Source organism: Misgurnus anguillicaudatus, chromosome 22 (genome assembly GCF_027580225.2).
Source record: "Misgurnus anguillicaudatus chromosome 22, ASM2758022v2, whole genome shotgun sequence".
In the NCBI taxonomy this organism is placed as follows: Eukaryota; Metazoa; Chordata; class Actinopteri; order Cypriniformes; family Cobitidae; genus Misgurnus; species Misgurnus anguillicaudatus.
Genome location: NC_073358.2, coordinates 38193608 through 38209674, shown reverse-complemented (window position 1 = coordinate 38209674; position 16067 = coordinate 38193608). Strand labels below are relative to the sequence as shown.

The 16067-nt window shown below is 34.7% G+C and overlaps 1 protein-coding gene across 5 annotated transcripts; it reads right to left on the bottom strand.

Moving 5' to 3' along the window:
• Positions 1–721: 721 nt before the first annotated feature.
• On the bottom strand, positions 722–15961 carry LOC129439991 (butyrophilin subfamily 1 member A1). 5 transcript variants are annotated; one of them, XM_055199000.2, is made up of 13 exons: positions 15862–15895; positions 14911–14931; positions 12747–12767; positions 11194–11249; positions 10966–11090; positions 10783–10863; positions 9381–9497; positions 7047–7175; positions 6842–6964; positions 4089–4140; positions 3964–3990; positions 3844–3870; positions 722–3628 (listed from the first exon to the last, which is right to left on the bottom strand). In XM_055199000.2, exons 4-13 carry the CDS (start codon positions 11216–11218, stop codon positions 3096–3098), a joined length of 1239 nt encoding a protein of 412 aa, XP_055054975.2. In that variant the 5' UTR covers positions 11219–11249; positions 12747–12767; positions 14911–14931; positions 15862–15895; the 3' UTR covers positions 722–3095. The 5 variants fall into 5 exon arrangements, 3 of the variants coding, with proteins under 3 accessions (XP_055054975.2, XP_055054974.2, XP_055054977.2); XR_008642979.2 differs by lacking the exons at positions 12747–12767; positions 14911–14931 and having other exon boundaries at positions 722–1340; positions 1650–3628; positions 15862–15961; XR_008642980.2 differs by lacking the exons at positions 12747–12767; positions 14911–14931 and having other exon boundaries at positions 722–1340; positions 1706–3628; positions 15862–15961.
• Positions 15962–16067: the final 106 nt, after the last annotated feature.

Here is a 16067-nt window from a genome sequence, read left to right as displayed (position 1 = left end):
TTTTCTAATGTATTTTATTAAGATACAAACAGAAAATATAGGAAATATGTAAAAATAAATACAAATGTCTTCTTAAGGTATCGTCAATGTTTAGTGTGACCTTTCTTGGCACTAAACACATCTTGAGCGTTTTTGAGCAGAACTTAGTAAAACGACAAATTTCTTTAAAATTAGAAATTAGGATTTAATTTTATTTAGGTTTAAGAGGTCCTGCAGTTTCCTGCTATTGCTCAAGTGGAATGAGAGTTTACCCTAAAAACTTGACACATCAGTTAACATTTTTATACAGTTTTTAATTATACTACATTCACATTTTCTGTAATTTCTGGATGTATTTTATTAAAGAGACTGAGAAATAATTAGATGTGATCACTATAACATTGCAAAAACAACACATCTAATTCTGGCATGGTGGTCTAAGACTTTTGCACAGTACTGTAAATTGAGAACCTACAATATTCTGGTTTAGATATATAGGCTGTTGTTCCCCTTTATTAGAATGCACTTTATAGTTTTTCTATGCGTGGCAAGAATTGTTGGCCTACCTTTTTAAAGACAACGTTTATAACAGACTAAAAGCAATAAAGAGCCAAAAAATTACTTTTTACAAGACTAATCTAGGCTTAAAATTGTTTCTTTTCTAGTTTCATCCATAATTAAAAAACATTAGTTTTTGGGATGTCCATAAAGTCAACAAACATCATCACACATGAAACAACAATTTGAGTCAATTCAATTTTATTTGCTTTCACAATTGTTTAGTTGTTACAAAACGGCTTTACATTAATAAAAAGGAAGTAGTATTAATGTAACGTAATAGAAGAAAGCTCTAAGTTAAACTAATGTCAGCTGGCTCTCAAGGGGTTGAAAAAACTCCTAGGAGAAAAACCCTGTGGGAAAAAAGTCCTAGGGAGAAAAAAACCCTTGAGAGAGAGCCAGACATAGCTAATCCTATAGAAAATATACTATATATTTAATACTATATTATAAACGTTTATTATTACTATTATTATTTAAAGTTTAAGTTAAAGGAAGCGGTTTCCTATCCAACCTAACATATTTTTGAAAAGACAATCCTTTATTTATTTGCTTAAATCACATTGGTGTTTACCATTAAATACTTCGAAAATTAGATTTAAAAAATCTAGGGCCTGCACTGCTTCCGACCGTCCTACCTTACAGTGCACACCCTACTTTTAACTCTTAGACCCTGGGGTGAACTGCAGCCCCCTGCCCGCCCTTTATCATACAGGCCACTATTCTAGATTCTGTCTAAACCTATGGTCTAAACACAATAAACTATGGACAGACAGCCGCTTGTCCCGCCGAGGGCGCTGCACCTGAGTTAAGAAAAAAAATCAAAGAATCTAAGAGCAAACACCAAACACAACTGTGGCAAATCTCAATCAGGATGGGTTTGTTTTGAAAATGTTTTAGTAATGTAACTTACAAATCATTTTTCATTATGGTCATTTAAAAATCATGTTATTGTTTCATACGATAGCACGTAACGTTATTACCATCTAACATTAAGTTTAATATTTAGATATTAAATAAAAATAATACTTAAATATTACATATAAAACAGCTAACAACATCTAACACAAGTATTTCTTCCACGATTTAACAATGTTTTCTAACCGTGTTACCTTTGAGTATTTTAACCTGGGGTGTTCCAGAAGTTTGCCATCCCGTTGATACTTACCTCAGAATGACTCGATTCGTGGAACGCTGCGCTTTATATACCTTCAGACCGCCCACGCTCTTCTTTATGACGTCATAATAGGAACGTTCCATGGAAACCATGGAAACGCATCTGTGTCACGTTCACTGATCTGGTCACGTTATAAAAGCATATGTGCCACGTGACTGTATTTAAACACACAACGCACACTGAGGATTTATTCAAAATACCAGTGGTGGACGAGGTGCGGATGGCGCTGATAAGAAAAATATTTGCTAGAAAACAGCGCTATTGTAAATACCTACAGCATTTTAACCAATCAGATTGCACTGTCGTATTTATTATTTACACTATGCGTGTTTGACTTTATGCCGCGCTAGGCAGACTGACGGGGTCTGTCAGATCAGGGAGACAATAGGCCTGCTCGACCCTATGTGACACCGCAAGAATCGACAGCCGGATGACGTCAAAGCACCGCGAGAGCGATTCGCGAAATCATACGCAGGAGTTTGCTTTAAATTGCTCTCGCGGAACCTTGACGTCATACGGCTGTCGTCTTCTCGGCGCCGCGTTAAGTCGAACAAGTCTAATATAAAATGTTTCACGAGGTACAGAAATGGACAGTGGATCTCAAACGTTTGATTTTAAGTCCACCCCCTTTGTCCAAACGAGATTTTTGAAAAGTTTTAAAAATGTATCTCATTTTGGAACCAAACTCTTTAATTATGTGAGAGCATATGTAGATGTACATTTGTTATATAAACAATACCAAACACTGAGAAATATATTCATTGTAAGTTAATTCAGTTTAATGCTTGTTTTGTTTTATTTTATGTATTTTGTATTTTAGCCCCCAGGTTGATAAACACTGAGCTAAAAGGGTCTAGAATGACATTTTATCATTTAAATCATTCAGGGCACAATAATTAAATGGTTAAAGTTAATATGGATAAAAAATTACTAAGTCTAATCTGTAAAGATTCATGTAAGCTAAAATGTGTGTGTAAAATCTAGAGACATGCCATATAGCAATCATTTTTATGAGTCGGGTATATTTGTCGGGTGAAATTCAATAATAAATGCCTTTATATCGTAAACCATGTTCACATGGACACCATGACACATTTCTAAGGGTAAATAGTAAATATAATCTACATCTCATATCTGCAAGACCATGATAAAGTTAAAATTTACCACCCAAATGATTTATCTACTACAGTTTCTTAAGGATCTGTTCCTTTAGTTTTGTAAAGAGTTAATATCAGTTTCTCATTTTTCCATTCTGCTGTGACGGCTAAAATGTGGATTATTACCTACAAACTGGTCTCACAAACGTGCAACTTACTTCCCTTCACGAGCCCCTTATTAAAAGAAGTCAGTTAATTGGATTAAAAGTGGTAATTTTTTATTTCTATAACGCTGCTATTTCAGTTGGCGTGGACAGTGTTAAAACCGTGCGTCCATCCAGCGGTGAAAAGAGCGGGTACAACTTTTCACCGAAACTTGTGGTAAATGTGAAGATATGCGACTGTGTCTCTACATTGTAGAAAGACACTTGTCCTTCTTCATAATCCAGATAGACTCCCAGTTTTTTGGGCACAAGCATCAGGGGTAGCGGAGTCTCTGGTTTGGTGCATGCAAAAAACTCCCGTGTGCTTCTCCATATTGCCCAGAAGCCCTCAGAAGGGTTCATGGAAAAGCGGCCATGCCTTTTGGAGGAAGCGGTGGTCACCCCGATACGCCAGTAGCCGTTGTTGGCAATCTCAACTTCCCAATAGTGACGACCGGATGAGAGCCCCTCCCAGCCCAAAACACAAGGCCAGCTGTCGAAGCGCTGAGTGCTGAATGATACTTCAGTTTCACTTAAAGCTTCCTGAACCTTCTTCCTGTCCTCCGACATCTGCAGCCAAGGATGGTTAGTCATGGGGTCCAATGTGATGTCGGCTAAACAGAGATGAGTCAAGATTTGACAAGTTAAGGTCAATTTAAAATCTTAAAAAAGCTCTGGATTAATGATTTCCCCTGCTTTTCAAATTTGAAGAAAAGATGACTTGTAAATGTAATCCAAGACTATTGACCACAATAGAAAAAAGTGTGTATTGTGTATTTCATTTTTGTCTAATAAATTAAATAAAAATGATGTTATAAATCAGTGATACCTGATGCACTGTAGATCCAGCTCCACACTACAGAAACCAATGATAAACTTTATTACTGTTGCAATGTTGTCGTCATTGACTGTAATGTTATAAAGTGTAGACAAATACATAAATCAGTACCTGAGTTTGGAATGTATTTGGGCATTCCTGTCAAATCATACATAACATTTTTTTAGAGATGAGCAGTCAACATCATTTATACAAAAAAACCTTCAGTCTTTTTAAGGGTTCAAGGAAAGTCTCACCTGTTTTCCAGACACGTTGTTTGCTAAGGAGCCACATCTGTGGAACAGCATCCTAAACACATTATATACAAAAAAAGAACAAAAAATGAGTATTTCCTATAAAATAATATGTACACAATTTTAGTTATTTTAGTTATCGTAACATTTAAAAAAATACAATTTTAGTTATCGTAACATTTAAAAAAAGACAATGTCATCATGCCACTGTCAGAAAAAAGGTACAAAAATGGTACCCTCAGGTGGTTCATTTCTATTCCTTTATGGGTATATAACACATTAAAATGTTGTACCTTTTGGGGTACAATATAATACCCTAAGAACCTATTATGTTTAGGGGGAAAAAACAGATAATTGTACATTTAAAGGTACACAATAGATCCTTAAAAGGTATAACACTGTGTTTTGCATTCCTGTAAAGAAACAAAACGGAACATAGGGTACCACCCCAGTGACAGAAAAGGTACAATTGTGTACCTTTATTTCTGACAGTGGAACCATTTTTGGCTGTATGGTTTCTTAAAGCACCTCTGATATCTGTAAAACCTTTTTGTTTTACAAAAGGTATAAAAGAAACAATTATTTTAAGAATCTTTGACTGAATTATGCTTTGGGGAACCAAAAATTGTTCTGGTAACACTTTACTTGAAGGGGTGTTCATAAGACTGACATGACACATTCATAATCATGACACGTGCTATGAACATGAAGGAGATTTTATTCACGTTTATGACAACTGTCATTAAATGTCATTCGTTCAATTATGTCATTTTTAATGCAAAGATGGCATTGTTTGAGATGTCTTTGTTATGGCAGCTTGACATTAACCAATACATCATAACTTGTCGTGACAACTTGAGACAACATAACTGACCACTTTTTCCAGTGATACAAATAGAATTTGTCATTAAAATGTCATTAAGTGTTAATACTCTGTCATATAGTTTTATAACAGCGTCATAAATATTTTTCTTGACCTCAACTACAGTGGTACAAATATAATTTGTCATTAAAATGTCATTAAGTGTTGATACTCTGTCATATAGTTTTATAAGAGTGTCATGAATATTTTTCTTAACCTCAACTACAGTGGTACAAATATAATTTGTCCTTACAATATCATTAAGTGTTAATACTCTGTCATATAGTTTTATAACAACATCATGAATATTCTTCAGTTCTTAATGTTTTTTTTATTTCCTCCATGTGTTTAATAAATAAAATCAATCATTCAGTAGTAGTAGTAGTAGTAGTAGTAGTAATAATAATAATAATAATAATAATAATAAAAATAATTAAAATTGATAAAATTATATTTTATTGCATTTGGAGACTGATTCACCTAAAATGACATGAAAACAGTACAATAATGGGTTAAGGCATGCAGCCATATCGCTGCAAAGTTAATTAAATTAATTAATTAATTAATTAATTAATTAATTAATTACAATTAATTAAATGCTTTGTTCGTTTTTTCTTCTATGTCAGAAAATTTCAGAATTTGTGTGAGGAAGAACTTCTATTAGATGTATTGTGCACATACATAAAGTTAAGTATAATATTTTTACGTGTCTGTTTGCATTGTGTTAAGGTATTTAAAATTATTTGACAGAGTATTAACACTTAATGACATTTAAAGGTGCAGTGTGTAATTTTTAGAAGGATCTCTTAAAAGAAATGCTAAATAATATACAAAACTATATTATCAGGGGTGTATAAAGACCTTTCATAATTAACTGTTATGTGTTTATTACCTTAAAATTAGACGTTTTTTATCTACATACGAGGGTCCCCTTACATGGAAGTCCCATTTTGTGCCGCCATATTTCTACAGAAGCCCAAACTTTTTTACTAAGTTGTCTCCGATGATGACATGGTTATCCGGTTGCGGCTACTGTAGCTTCTCTATAGGTTTCAAAAACAAGAGGTGAGCAGTGAGCCGTTGGTTGTAATTCGCAACCTCACCACTAGATGCCGCTAAAATTTACACACTGCACCTTTAAATGACAGTTTAATGTAATGTTAACCCATAAAGCTAGGTAGTTTCTTAAGTTAGATAATTACTCTGCTGTGTCATGTTTATGAAAGATTTATGACTGGAAAAGTTATGATTTATTGGTTTATGTCAAGTTGTCATAACAAAGACAACAAAACATTGCCATTTTTGTCATTAAAAAATACATAATTAAACAAATGACATTAAATGACAATTATCATAAATGTGCATGAAATATCCTTCATGTTCATGACACGTGTTATGTCATGATTACGAAGGTGTCATGTAAGTCTTATGAACACCCCTTTAAGTAAAGTTTTACCATTGTGCTTCTATGGCATTGCTGTGAAGAACCTTTTGCAGCATCTTTATTTTTAAGAGTCTAAGTAACACTAAATCAGGACACATCATCCTCCAAATAATTTAGGAAGGTCTATTATTTGCAGCTAAATTAAATCTCTACATTTGCATTTATTTCTAGAGGCCTGTCATGTTCGAAAAACTATATTATACACAGCATTTTTCAATATAATGCAATAAGCAGGAGAAAGTTCTGTGGGTGTGTGCTAGGTATGATATAAACTGTTTGTATATTATAGTCATGCTGTTTACATAAGGGCCATAATAAAAGTGTTGCTTACTAATAGTAATATTGAGCAGTTACCATGGATCTGAGATAGTTTATGGTTTTAATCTATGAACTTTAGCTAGGTGTCTTTTAAGTTTATTTGGGCCTTATCTTAAATATGCTCAGTCTCACCTTGTTGTCCTCCTTTAGCACGGACCAAGTTAAGAACTCCAGAAAAGGCAGCAGAACTTTCTTCTTCCTCAGTTCCAGCTGCCTCAACAGCTGAATTAATTCCTCTCTCGTTACACCGAAGCGCTGTACATATACATTCACACATATAATGGCTTTTAATAGTCATGGGTTCACACATTACAACCTACATCTTATGTTCTCACACCTCTGACACAGTCTGCAGCTCTTTCGCCCACTCCATGATCCTCTGGTCTGCGTGTTTCATAGAGTCTGTCTTGCTTTCTTTCTGCTCACTGCTTGCACCTCTTTGTCGCCATGGTCTTTCACTATACATCTATAGGTAAAAGAGAACAGAAAGACTTATACAATAAGTCAAAAAGTGACTTTAATGCTGTTAAGGTGGGGCAGTGTTCTACCAAAATATTAATCCACTTGAAAATATAGAACTCTATGGGGTGGTTTCTCAGACAGGGCTTATTTGCTTGTCCCAGACTAAAATGCATGTTTGAGCTGAAAACATCTTGCCCTGACATATATCAGTGCCATTGTTTTGTCAGTGTTGTTTTTTTAAAGTTATTTTTGTAAAAACTACTTAAATGTCCTTATGGCATAGTCCTGGGTTAACCTAAACCCTGTTTAGGAAACCGCCCCTAGATGAACTCGTAAATGTTTTGTAATGTGAGATGAATATGTTTTGAAATTTTAGCGCACAGCTTGGTTGGCTATGTAATGATCGAGCTGAGAGGGGGAGAGTCTGCCTCTGTCCTCCCGTGCTCAACAGCACCCCATATTTTTCCAATGTAAATTTGTGGTGAAAAATGGAACTGCATCGAGCCCTAATAGAGAGCCATATGGGCAGATTTGAATCTGCCCCTCTAGCTTTTACGCTATGTGAACATAGTTACGTACAATGCTATATTATTCTGAATAAGCAAAGTGCATATCAGCCTGTGGTTGCGTGACAACGTTAGTCAGGTCATGAGCATAGCGAGTGATGCAAATCAACCCGATTGTAATCATGTAAAGTTTTTATTACAGAATTAATTTGAAAGATTTCCAGTTAATGAGAAAATGGACATCAAACAACTGTCCATCAAAATGGAGCAACAGCCAAACGATGAAAGCCGTTCAATATGGCATTTAAAGGGTCGTGGGATGACATAAAGCTTTGGCTGTCTGGTTGTATGGAATAAAGTGTTTTATTTCTCATGCTTACTTTATCATTTTTCAAGCACTTATCTGAAAGGATAAAACCAAAATAGCATTGGAGCACCCCTGTCATGCTGACTTACGAAAGGACACTAGATCTCTGGTCACTTTTATGCATGCGTTCAGTGTTTAAAATGTAAAACTTATACCACTAGCAGTTAATTATAGGTTAGTCATATAGCCTACAATACGACCCCAAATCTGCCCCACCTAAATTTATAGTCAGGAGCAGTGGGGCACTAATTCGAAATAAGTGTTTGGAGTGTCGTGTGTGTGCTTGCGTTTTCAAAATATGTGTTTGTTGCGTCATGTAAACCATGTGCATCACGTGTTTTGTCAAAATAAGTGCCTGCTGCAAACGCGTCAAAACCATTTATGATAAAAAAGACGCTCACATTCACAAAATACATGCAAGACACTCCCTGTAAACTTTGATTACGCATGAGATTATGCGAGTATCTGGCAAACGCGAGCGTCTCTTTTATCATAAACCCTTTAAACGCATCTGCAGCAGGCACTTATTTTGACAAGACACGTGATGGACAAAGGATCCATCGAAGCACAGAACACATATTTTGAAAAAAGGAACCACACACATGACGGTCTACATACATGTTGTGACAAACTTCGCATCAAGCCCCTTGAAAAAAGAAGTCACCTTCCGCCACTGGTCAGGAGCCGCTAATGCTAGTACCGTGTATGGTTCTACATAGGGGCTATACAGCACTTAAAGTGGTTCCCCTATGATTAAGCGCCAGTGAACCACTTTTAGTGCTATTTAGTATCATTTTTTTGATTGTCTTTCTAGTTATTGTTGTCTGTATTCTTGTCTTTTTTAGAAACTAGTTATACAGGAGTTAAAAACTAATCTCATTTGCACCTGTTGGTGCATTATCTGTTGGGTTGTTTAAACCCATTGTTTGGTACAATATGGACAAACCCAACTGATGGGTTTACATTAATTTATGTTGGGTTGTTTCAACCAAAATATTTTGGGTTGTTCAACGCTATCTCACGGAAATTAGTATGTATTTTACAAGGTGGCTAATTTATATTAATTCGTATAATGATATTCGTACATTTTCCCCTGTGACGTTGGGGTTAGGGGTGGGGTTTCATTTTGTTTTTCACTTCATACGAATTCATACAAATTAGCCAACAAATTATCCAATTCATACAAACTAGGCTTGGTTGTTTTGACCCATGGTTGGGTCAAACATGGACAATGTAACCCAACAGATAATAAGGGTTACATTTCAAGGTTAATGTTACCCAACGGTTGAGCTTATCTATATTTGACTCAAAAATGGGCTTTTACCCATCAACTCACATTTTCAGCTTTCTTGAGCTCCTGTGCCCATTCAAGGATAAGCTTTCGACATTGCTCCAACCTCCGGGGCTCGGCATTCACATAAATATTTTGAACTTCGTCTCCATTGGTGTCAGGCTAAAAAAAATGCACACACATTATTTTTTTGTAATTCAGCAGTGTTGGGGGTAAAGCATTACAAGTAACGTGCATTACGTAATAATATTACTTTTCTGAAGTAACGAGTAAAGTAACACATTACTTTATAAATGTACACATTAATATTTGAGTTACTTTTTCAAAAAAATTATGCAAGTTACTTTTTTTGTTTAATTAATTCTACTACTAATTATAATTTAATTAGTTTAACATAATTTGAAAAATGTATGTACTGAATTAAACTAAATGTTTAGAAACAGTTTGAGTCAGAAACTGAGATGGCAAGCCAGGGCTCGACATTTTTGTGTTGAAATATGCAATTTCTGAATGCAGAACTTTTCAGTCATAAAAAACACCTGCAAGGCCTGAAAGAGATCAAGCTTCAGCCAAGACAAAGTAAGGCAAAAGTAACTAAAAAGTAACGTAAGCATTACTTTCCATGAAAAGTAACTAAGTAACCCAATTAGTTACTTTTTTGGGAGTAACTTAATATTGTAATGCATTACTTTTAAAAGTAACTTTCCGCAACACTGTAATTCAGTGTACATTCATAAACAGAGGACCATGCAATGCAATCATATATTTCTATATTACAGTTCATGCGGTCCAAAACATCCCCCTCCCAATGCTTTACAAAGGTTAGCTGGATGTTTAGTGTTCCATAATACGGAAACCATACCTATCAGGTGCAATCTTCATGATCTGTTGTTATCAGTGGCTTTATGGCACATGAAGATGAGTTTTGGTTTTCCAAAGAAAGATAAAAACTTGTTCATGAGCATATAACCCTTATAAACATTATATAAATACACTGTCTGTTTACACATGTCATATTATCAGTACATTTGTCACTACAGAGGGGTGATAAATATGTAATTCAAGGGCAATTCTTATAATTTTTTTGTGCTATTGCATCTTTTTTCTCATAAAAAAATTATTGGTTTGTGTACTTGTGTATTGATTTGAGAGCTTTGCTTGATGAGATGTTACAGTAACTACTGCTGTGTATACTGTAGTTTAGGTGGAAATATTTAAAGAGATAAGTCAATCACACTATAGAAGTCAATGGGTAAAAACAATTGTATGCTTACCATCATTTATCAAAATATCTACTTTTGTGTTCAAACTCATAGGTTTAAGCTACATGAGGGTGAGTAAACGATGACATATTTTTAATTTTGGGGCGAACTATCCCTTTAAGAAACAAAAGTTTCATTAGGTTAATGTAGCAACCAAACCTTCGAAAGAAAGAATCACACATTACCTTGCACACCTGTTCCACCTGCTGTTTCCACTGAGTGATAAACTTCACACATTCCTGCAAGCTCCGGAGATCCTTCAGGTCCTGTAGCATAACAGAAATATAGTTTTCTCTGTATCTAGACTCTAAAAAAGGTTGGGTTATTTTCAACAAAATGGGGTCTATCAAAAAGGACCCATCTATTACCTTTTGTCTAGGAATGGATGTTCTCTTGCTGGGAGCGGAGCTGTGCAGCGAAACATCCTCATCAGGCAGAGCCCATCGTACAGCTCCAATAGAGTTACTCAGACTGGCCTCAGGCTTCTGAAATCCTATTATGCATAAATAAATTATTTGGTAAGGGCCGCTTTTGCTGTATTGCGTTAACTTATCTTTTAACATTTTAAACATTCAGACTTACGTTGCTGAACTTACGTTTGTCCTTTAAGATACTCTTCATTTTTTCTTTCCTCTCGAGGAGCTCAGCCTTGCTAAACAAAAACTTTTTTAGTTTTCATTAAACATGTTTTGGTTAGAGATGACATCCAATTCACACTGAGTTGTTGTTATTTTTGACCCATGCTCATTTCCCTCTGTATTTATGAAATTTAGGCTAAAGTCTCATAATCTAATCATTCGATTCGGAGCAACAAAGCTTGATTTGACTTCATTGATTTCACATTAATTAATTTTTTTTACATGACCACACAGTTAATATTAAAGATATCAAGGTTAAATTTTCACAAAATGATCTTTATATTTTGCATTGGGCTCCAGACTAACTTTTTTTCACTAGGAGCACAGTGGCCCCCAACTGAAAATTTTAGGGGCGCAACCAGAAAATTTAGGGGCACATACCGTAAATCAACATGCTAACCAAATATTCACATTTCTACTAAGTAATACACTGTATTACTAATAAATACTTTGATGATGATAGATGCAGAAAGTACAAAAAAATCACAAAAAAAGGTCAGATTTACTGGTCGCACATGTGCGACTGGATGTAAAATTCAGTGGCACACTCTCAAATTTTGGTGGCAGTCTAGAGCCCTGATGCAGGATGATTTTAAATAAAAATGTGACCATGGACCACAAAAACAGTCATAGCCATTGATGTATTTGTTAGGATAGGACAATATTTGGCCGAGATATAACTATTTAAAAATGTGGAATCTGAGGGTGCAAAAATTTTAATATTGAAAAAAATCGCCTTTAAAATTGTCCAAATAAAGTCCTTACACGGTAAAAAGTGAAAAGTTGGATTAATTTTTTTAACTTAAATTTTTCATTTAAAGTGTTTTTCACTTGTATGTTGAAACAACTTAAAATCAAGTAATTTTTTAAGTCGATCCAACTTTTACTTTTTACATTGTATGTATACAATGTATTTTTGGCTTATATACATTGAAAAAACCTTGTAAAATTTACTTTGCATGCACAAACTTCTTTTAAGTAAAATTTACTGCTTTTTTAATTACAACTTACCTATCAAAATCAAATAAAATTTGTAAGTAAATGTCACTTAATTATGTTTGTTTTATAAGTACCTAATCGTTTAGGTAAAGTCTATTACTTTTTTTGAATATTGAAGCATTGCTGTCCTAACAATTTAAAATAAATCGTATGGTAGATTGTATTAACAGTTTGTTATTTTTTTTAACATGGTTGTATGGACTTAGTTACTCTTAGTGTTATACATGGCATTGAATAAACTTGATTCTCCACATAAACACACACACACAACTGTGCATTGTCAGGAGAGAAATAGGCTACAATTAGGGGTGCACCGATAAATGCCGATATACACTTATAATGCGTGGCCGATAACTATTCTGAATCGCACAGAAGATATTATTCACAGCTATTTCATTTACTATGGCTTTTGATCAGTAAGTCCTTATCGATCTGAAATCTCTTTTCGCTTGACTCGTTTATAGCATGCATTTGAAAAAGCAACACTCAACAAACATAATCATTATACATACCCTTTATTATCATGAAAATACCTGAAAAGGTTTGAAGAACAGCAATGTAAAATATATCCTTAAGCCATTTCCTGGATGTCATTAGCGATTAGATGCGTGTGTATGGTTCTTCGTCTACAGCGCAAACTGAGTTTCTGCACGAGATCGCCCTCTGGCGTTTGGATGTACAATATAATGTTCTGAACAGGGTTCATGTGATTAAACACTGATTACCTGAACAAGGACTACACAAAATTATCATTTACAACAAAACAACATCAATAATATAATCAACATGAGCTCACGGCAAAGGAGTGTTATAGTCACAAAAAATCTAATTAATTTATTCGTGTCCACGACCCAAAATTCAGCTCCTTTCGTGCCTTCAAGTTCAAGTTCGTTTATTTCTATAGCACTTTTTCACAGTTCAGGACTGCCCAAAGTGCTGTCCATAGTGGCAACAGATCAACACATCAACAAAAGGTAGCAGATACAGAGAAAAAAACAGCGGAGATAGAATTGAGCCCTGTAGAAGGCCACATTTACTAGCAGCAGAGGAAGTGCAGTTACCAATTTTGACTGAGAAATAACGGTCAGTTAAAGGTGCAGTGTGTAATTTTTGGAAGGATCTCTTAAAGGCGGAGTCCACGATGTTTGAAAAACGCGTTGGAAAAGGAGACGGGCCGACTACCAAAACACACTTATAGCCAATCAAATCAAATCAAATGCCGGGTTGCGTATGTGTGGGGCGGGTCTATCAACAGAAGGTCCAGATTCTATTGGGGTAGGGGCGTGTTTGTTTGGGTGATTTCAAATATCAACACTGGCTTTCAAACATCATGGACTCCGCCTTTAACAGAAATGCAAAATAATATACAAAACTAAATTATCAGGGGTGTATAAAGACTTTTCATAATGAACCATTATGTGTTTATTGCCTTAGGATAAGACGTTTTATCTACATACACAGAGGGTCCCCGTACATGTAAAGCCACCATTTTGTGCAGCCATGTTTCTACAGAAGCCCTTAATGGACAATCTTTTTTACTAAGTTGTCTCCAACGATGACATGTTTGTCCGGTGGTGGCTACCGTAGCTTCTCTATGTGTTTCAAAAGCAAGAGGTGAACAGTGGACTGAGCCGTTCTTTGCAATTCGCAACCTCACCACTAGATGCCGCTAAAATTTACACACTGCACCTTTAAATAGGAATGAAACCACTTTAGAACATGGCCTTTTAGACCCACAAATTCATTTAATCTCGATAAAAGCAGCTGATGGTCAATAGTATAGAAAGCTGCAGTTAAATCAAAAAGAATTAAAATCACAGAATCCCCTGAATCAGTGGTAACCAGAATGTCATTCAGAACCCTTAATAGGGCTGACTCCGTACTGTGAAGCCCTTTAAACCCCGACTGGAAGCATTCAGAGATGTGACAAGTGCTGAGGAAGGATTGAAACTGTAGTAACACAATTTTTTCCAATACCTTTAAAATAAATGGTAAAACTGAAATTGGACGAAAATTACTCTTTATAGACGTATCAAGAGAGGGCTTCTTGAGCAGGGGGGTAACAGCTGCTTGTGCCTTGACCACTAATGTCTTTTTCCTGTCACTCAGCGCAAATTAGTGTTACAAATACCCCTACAACATATTTATTGTAACATCTATAAATAGTTTTTTGTGTCTTTGGCACGACTTTTTATTTCGTGTCATTTTATGTATTGTTTTCTCATTCCCCTCCCCCTATTTTTAAATCATTGTCGCTTGGGGTTGGGGTTAGGATTTACGTTACGTATTGGTTTCTACATGTTTTTCTCCTTCTTTTTTAAACTATTCTCGCCTGAATTTGGGGTTAGAATTGGGGTTTGGGTTAGGATGTCTAAAAATGTAAAAGAAAGTGATTCTAACCCCAACCTCAAGGGACAATGGTAAGAAAATACAATGATAAAACAATACATAAAATAACACAAAAAAGAAAGTCATGCCACAGACACAAAAAAAACTATCCATAGAAATTCCTGCGAGTGACACGAAAAAAAGCTTTTTGTTCTATGGACACGAATAAATCATCACATTTTTCGTGACTTTAACACGACTTTCTTTGAAATCAGTCTAATATAATAGCTTAAACCATTATGACATGTTATTAACAAATATTTAAGTAAGTTTTTAGTAAGTTCTTACCAGTTCTATTGTGTGAAAAAGCTTAAATAATCAAAATATTCAGTCAGAAAGGATTATAGGTATTCCTTACAACATGTGCTAATAATTTTAAGTTCATTTCACTTGAATGTTTTAGTTTAATGGATTTTTTCAGATTTTTGACCTGAACGCGGTAAAAGTTTTGATTAAAATTGACTTGATTATTTTTGCAGTAACTATAAAACAGTTCAATAATACAAGAAAATATATAATACAACTTACTATTCCCACACAGTTTATATTGTACATTAATTAATTGTGTATTTATTGTCATTTTACTTAGGAACATCTAATTCTCAATAAATGTTAATATTACTATGTAGAAATTATGAGGGTTAATTTAATATATTTTACTGCTACCAAAAACATTTTTCAGTGTACCCATGCGTGCTACTTAAGACTGATTTTGTTGTCTACGGTCGTATGTCCAGCAAGTGCATAACATAGTTTAAGAGGCATTTACTGTACCAGTTGACATTGTGATCCTGGTTTAACATTTTAAATGTTACAAATCTAAAAAAATATGAGTGTTCCCATAATTATTTATTCGAATAATAACCCAGTATTTACAGTCGGTTTACCTTTACACATGTTTAATTTTTATTAATGTAAACTGAACACGAGCTGTATACAACTCAAATACAGGTCTATCTGAATCGAAAGAGTTAATTTAGATAACATTTAAAGAAATATATATACAAATAAAATGTATAGAGTATTTTATGTTTTTAGTAGTGACAAGTTTACTAGGTTGTGACAAAGTTCTGTTTTACTGTTCAGGAAATGATCATAATTAAGTTATGTTTAGATACGTTTACCTACAACAAAGGATTTAAGTATAAAGTTCAAGTCAGTTTTAAAGTCCAACACTTACTGTAATTTTGAATTGGTATTCAACCTGCATTCATATTTAAAACACATAAGGAACCTTACCTTCCCTTTTGGGAGCAGCCCAGACACTTGTGGTGCACACCAGCAGAACCCGAGTACAAGAGCACAGAGACCTGCAGTATCATTTCATCTTTAATGACTAGACAATGACCTTTGCCTCAAATGCATGATTTCTCATCTACCAACTTATCTTGGGCTGTGCTTCCCTTACAATCTTTAATATCATAAAACTACCCTTAGTGTAAATT

Excerpts from the sequence above, each read along its gene's own strand:
- LOC129439991 (XM_055198999.2), bottom strand. The coding sequence starts at position 15,944 with ATGATACTGCAGGTCTCTGTGCTCTTGTACTCGGGTTCTGCTGGTGTG. Across the intron at positions 10,864-10,965 it reads CATCCATTCCTAGACAAAAG|GACCTGAAGGATCTCCGGAG; the intron begins GTAATAGATGGG and ends GTTATGCTACAG. Across the intron at positions 3,629-3,843 it reads CTGGATCTACAGTGCATCAG|CCGACATCACATTGGACCCC; the intron begins GTATCACTGATT and ends ATCTCTGTTTAG.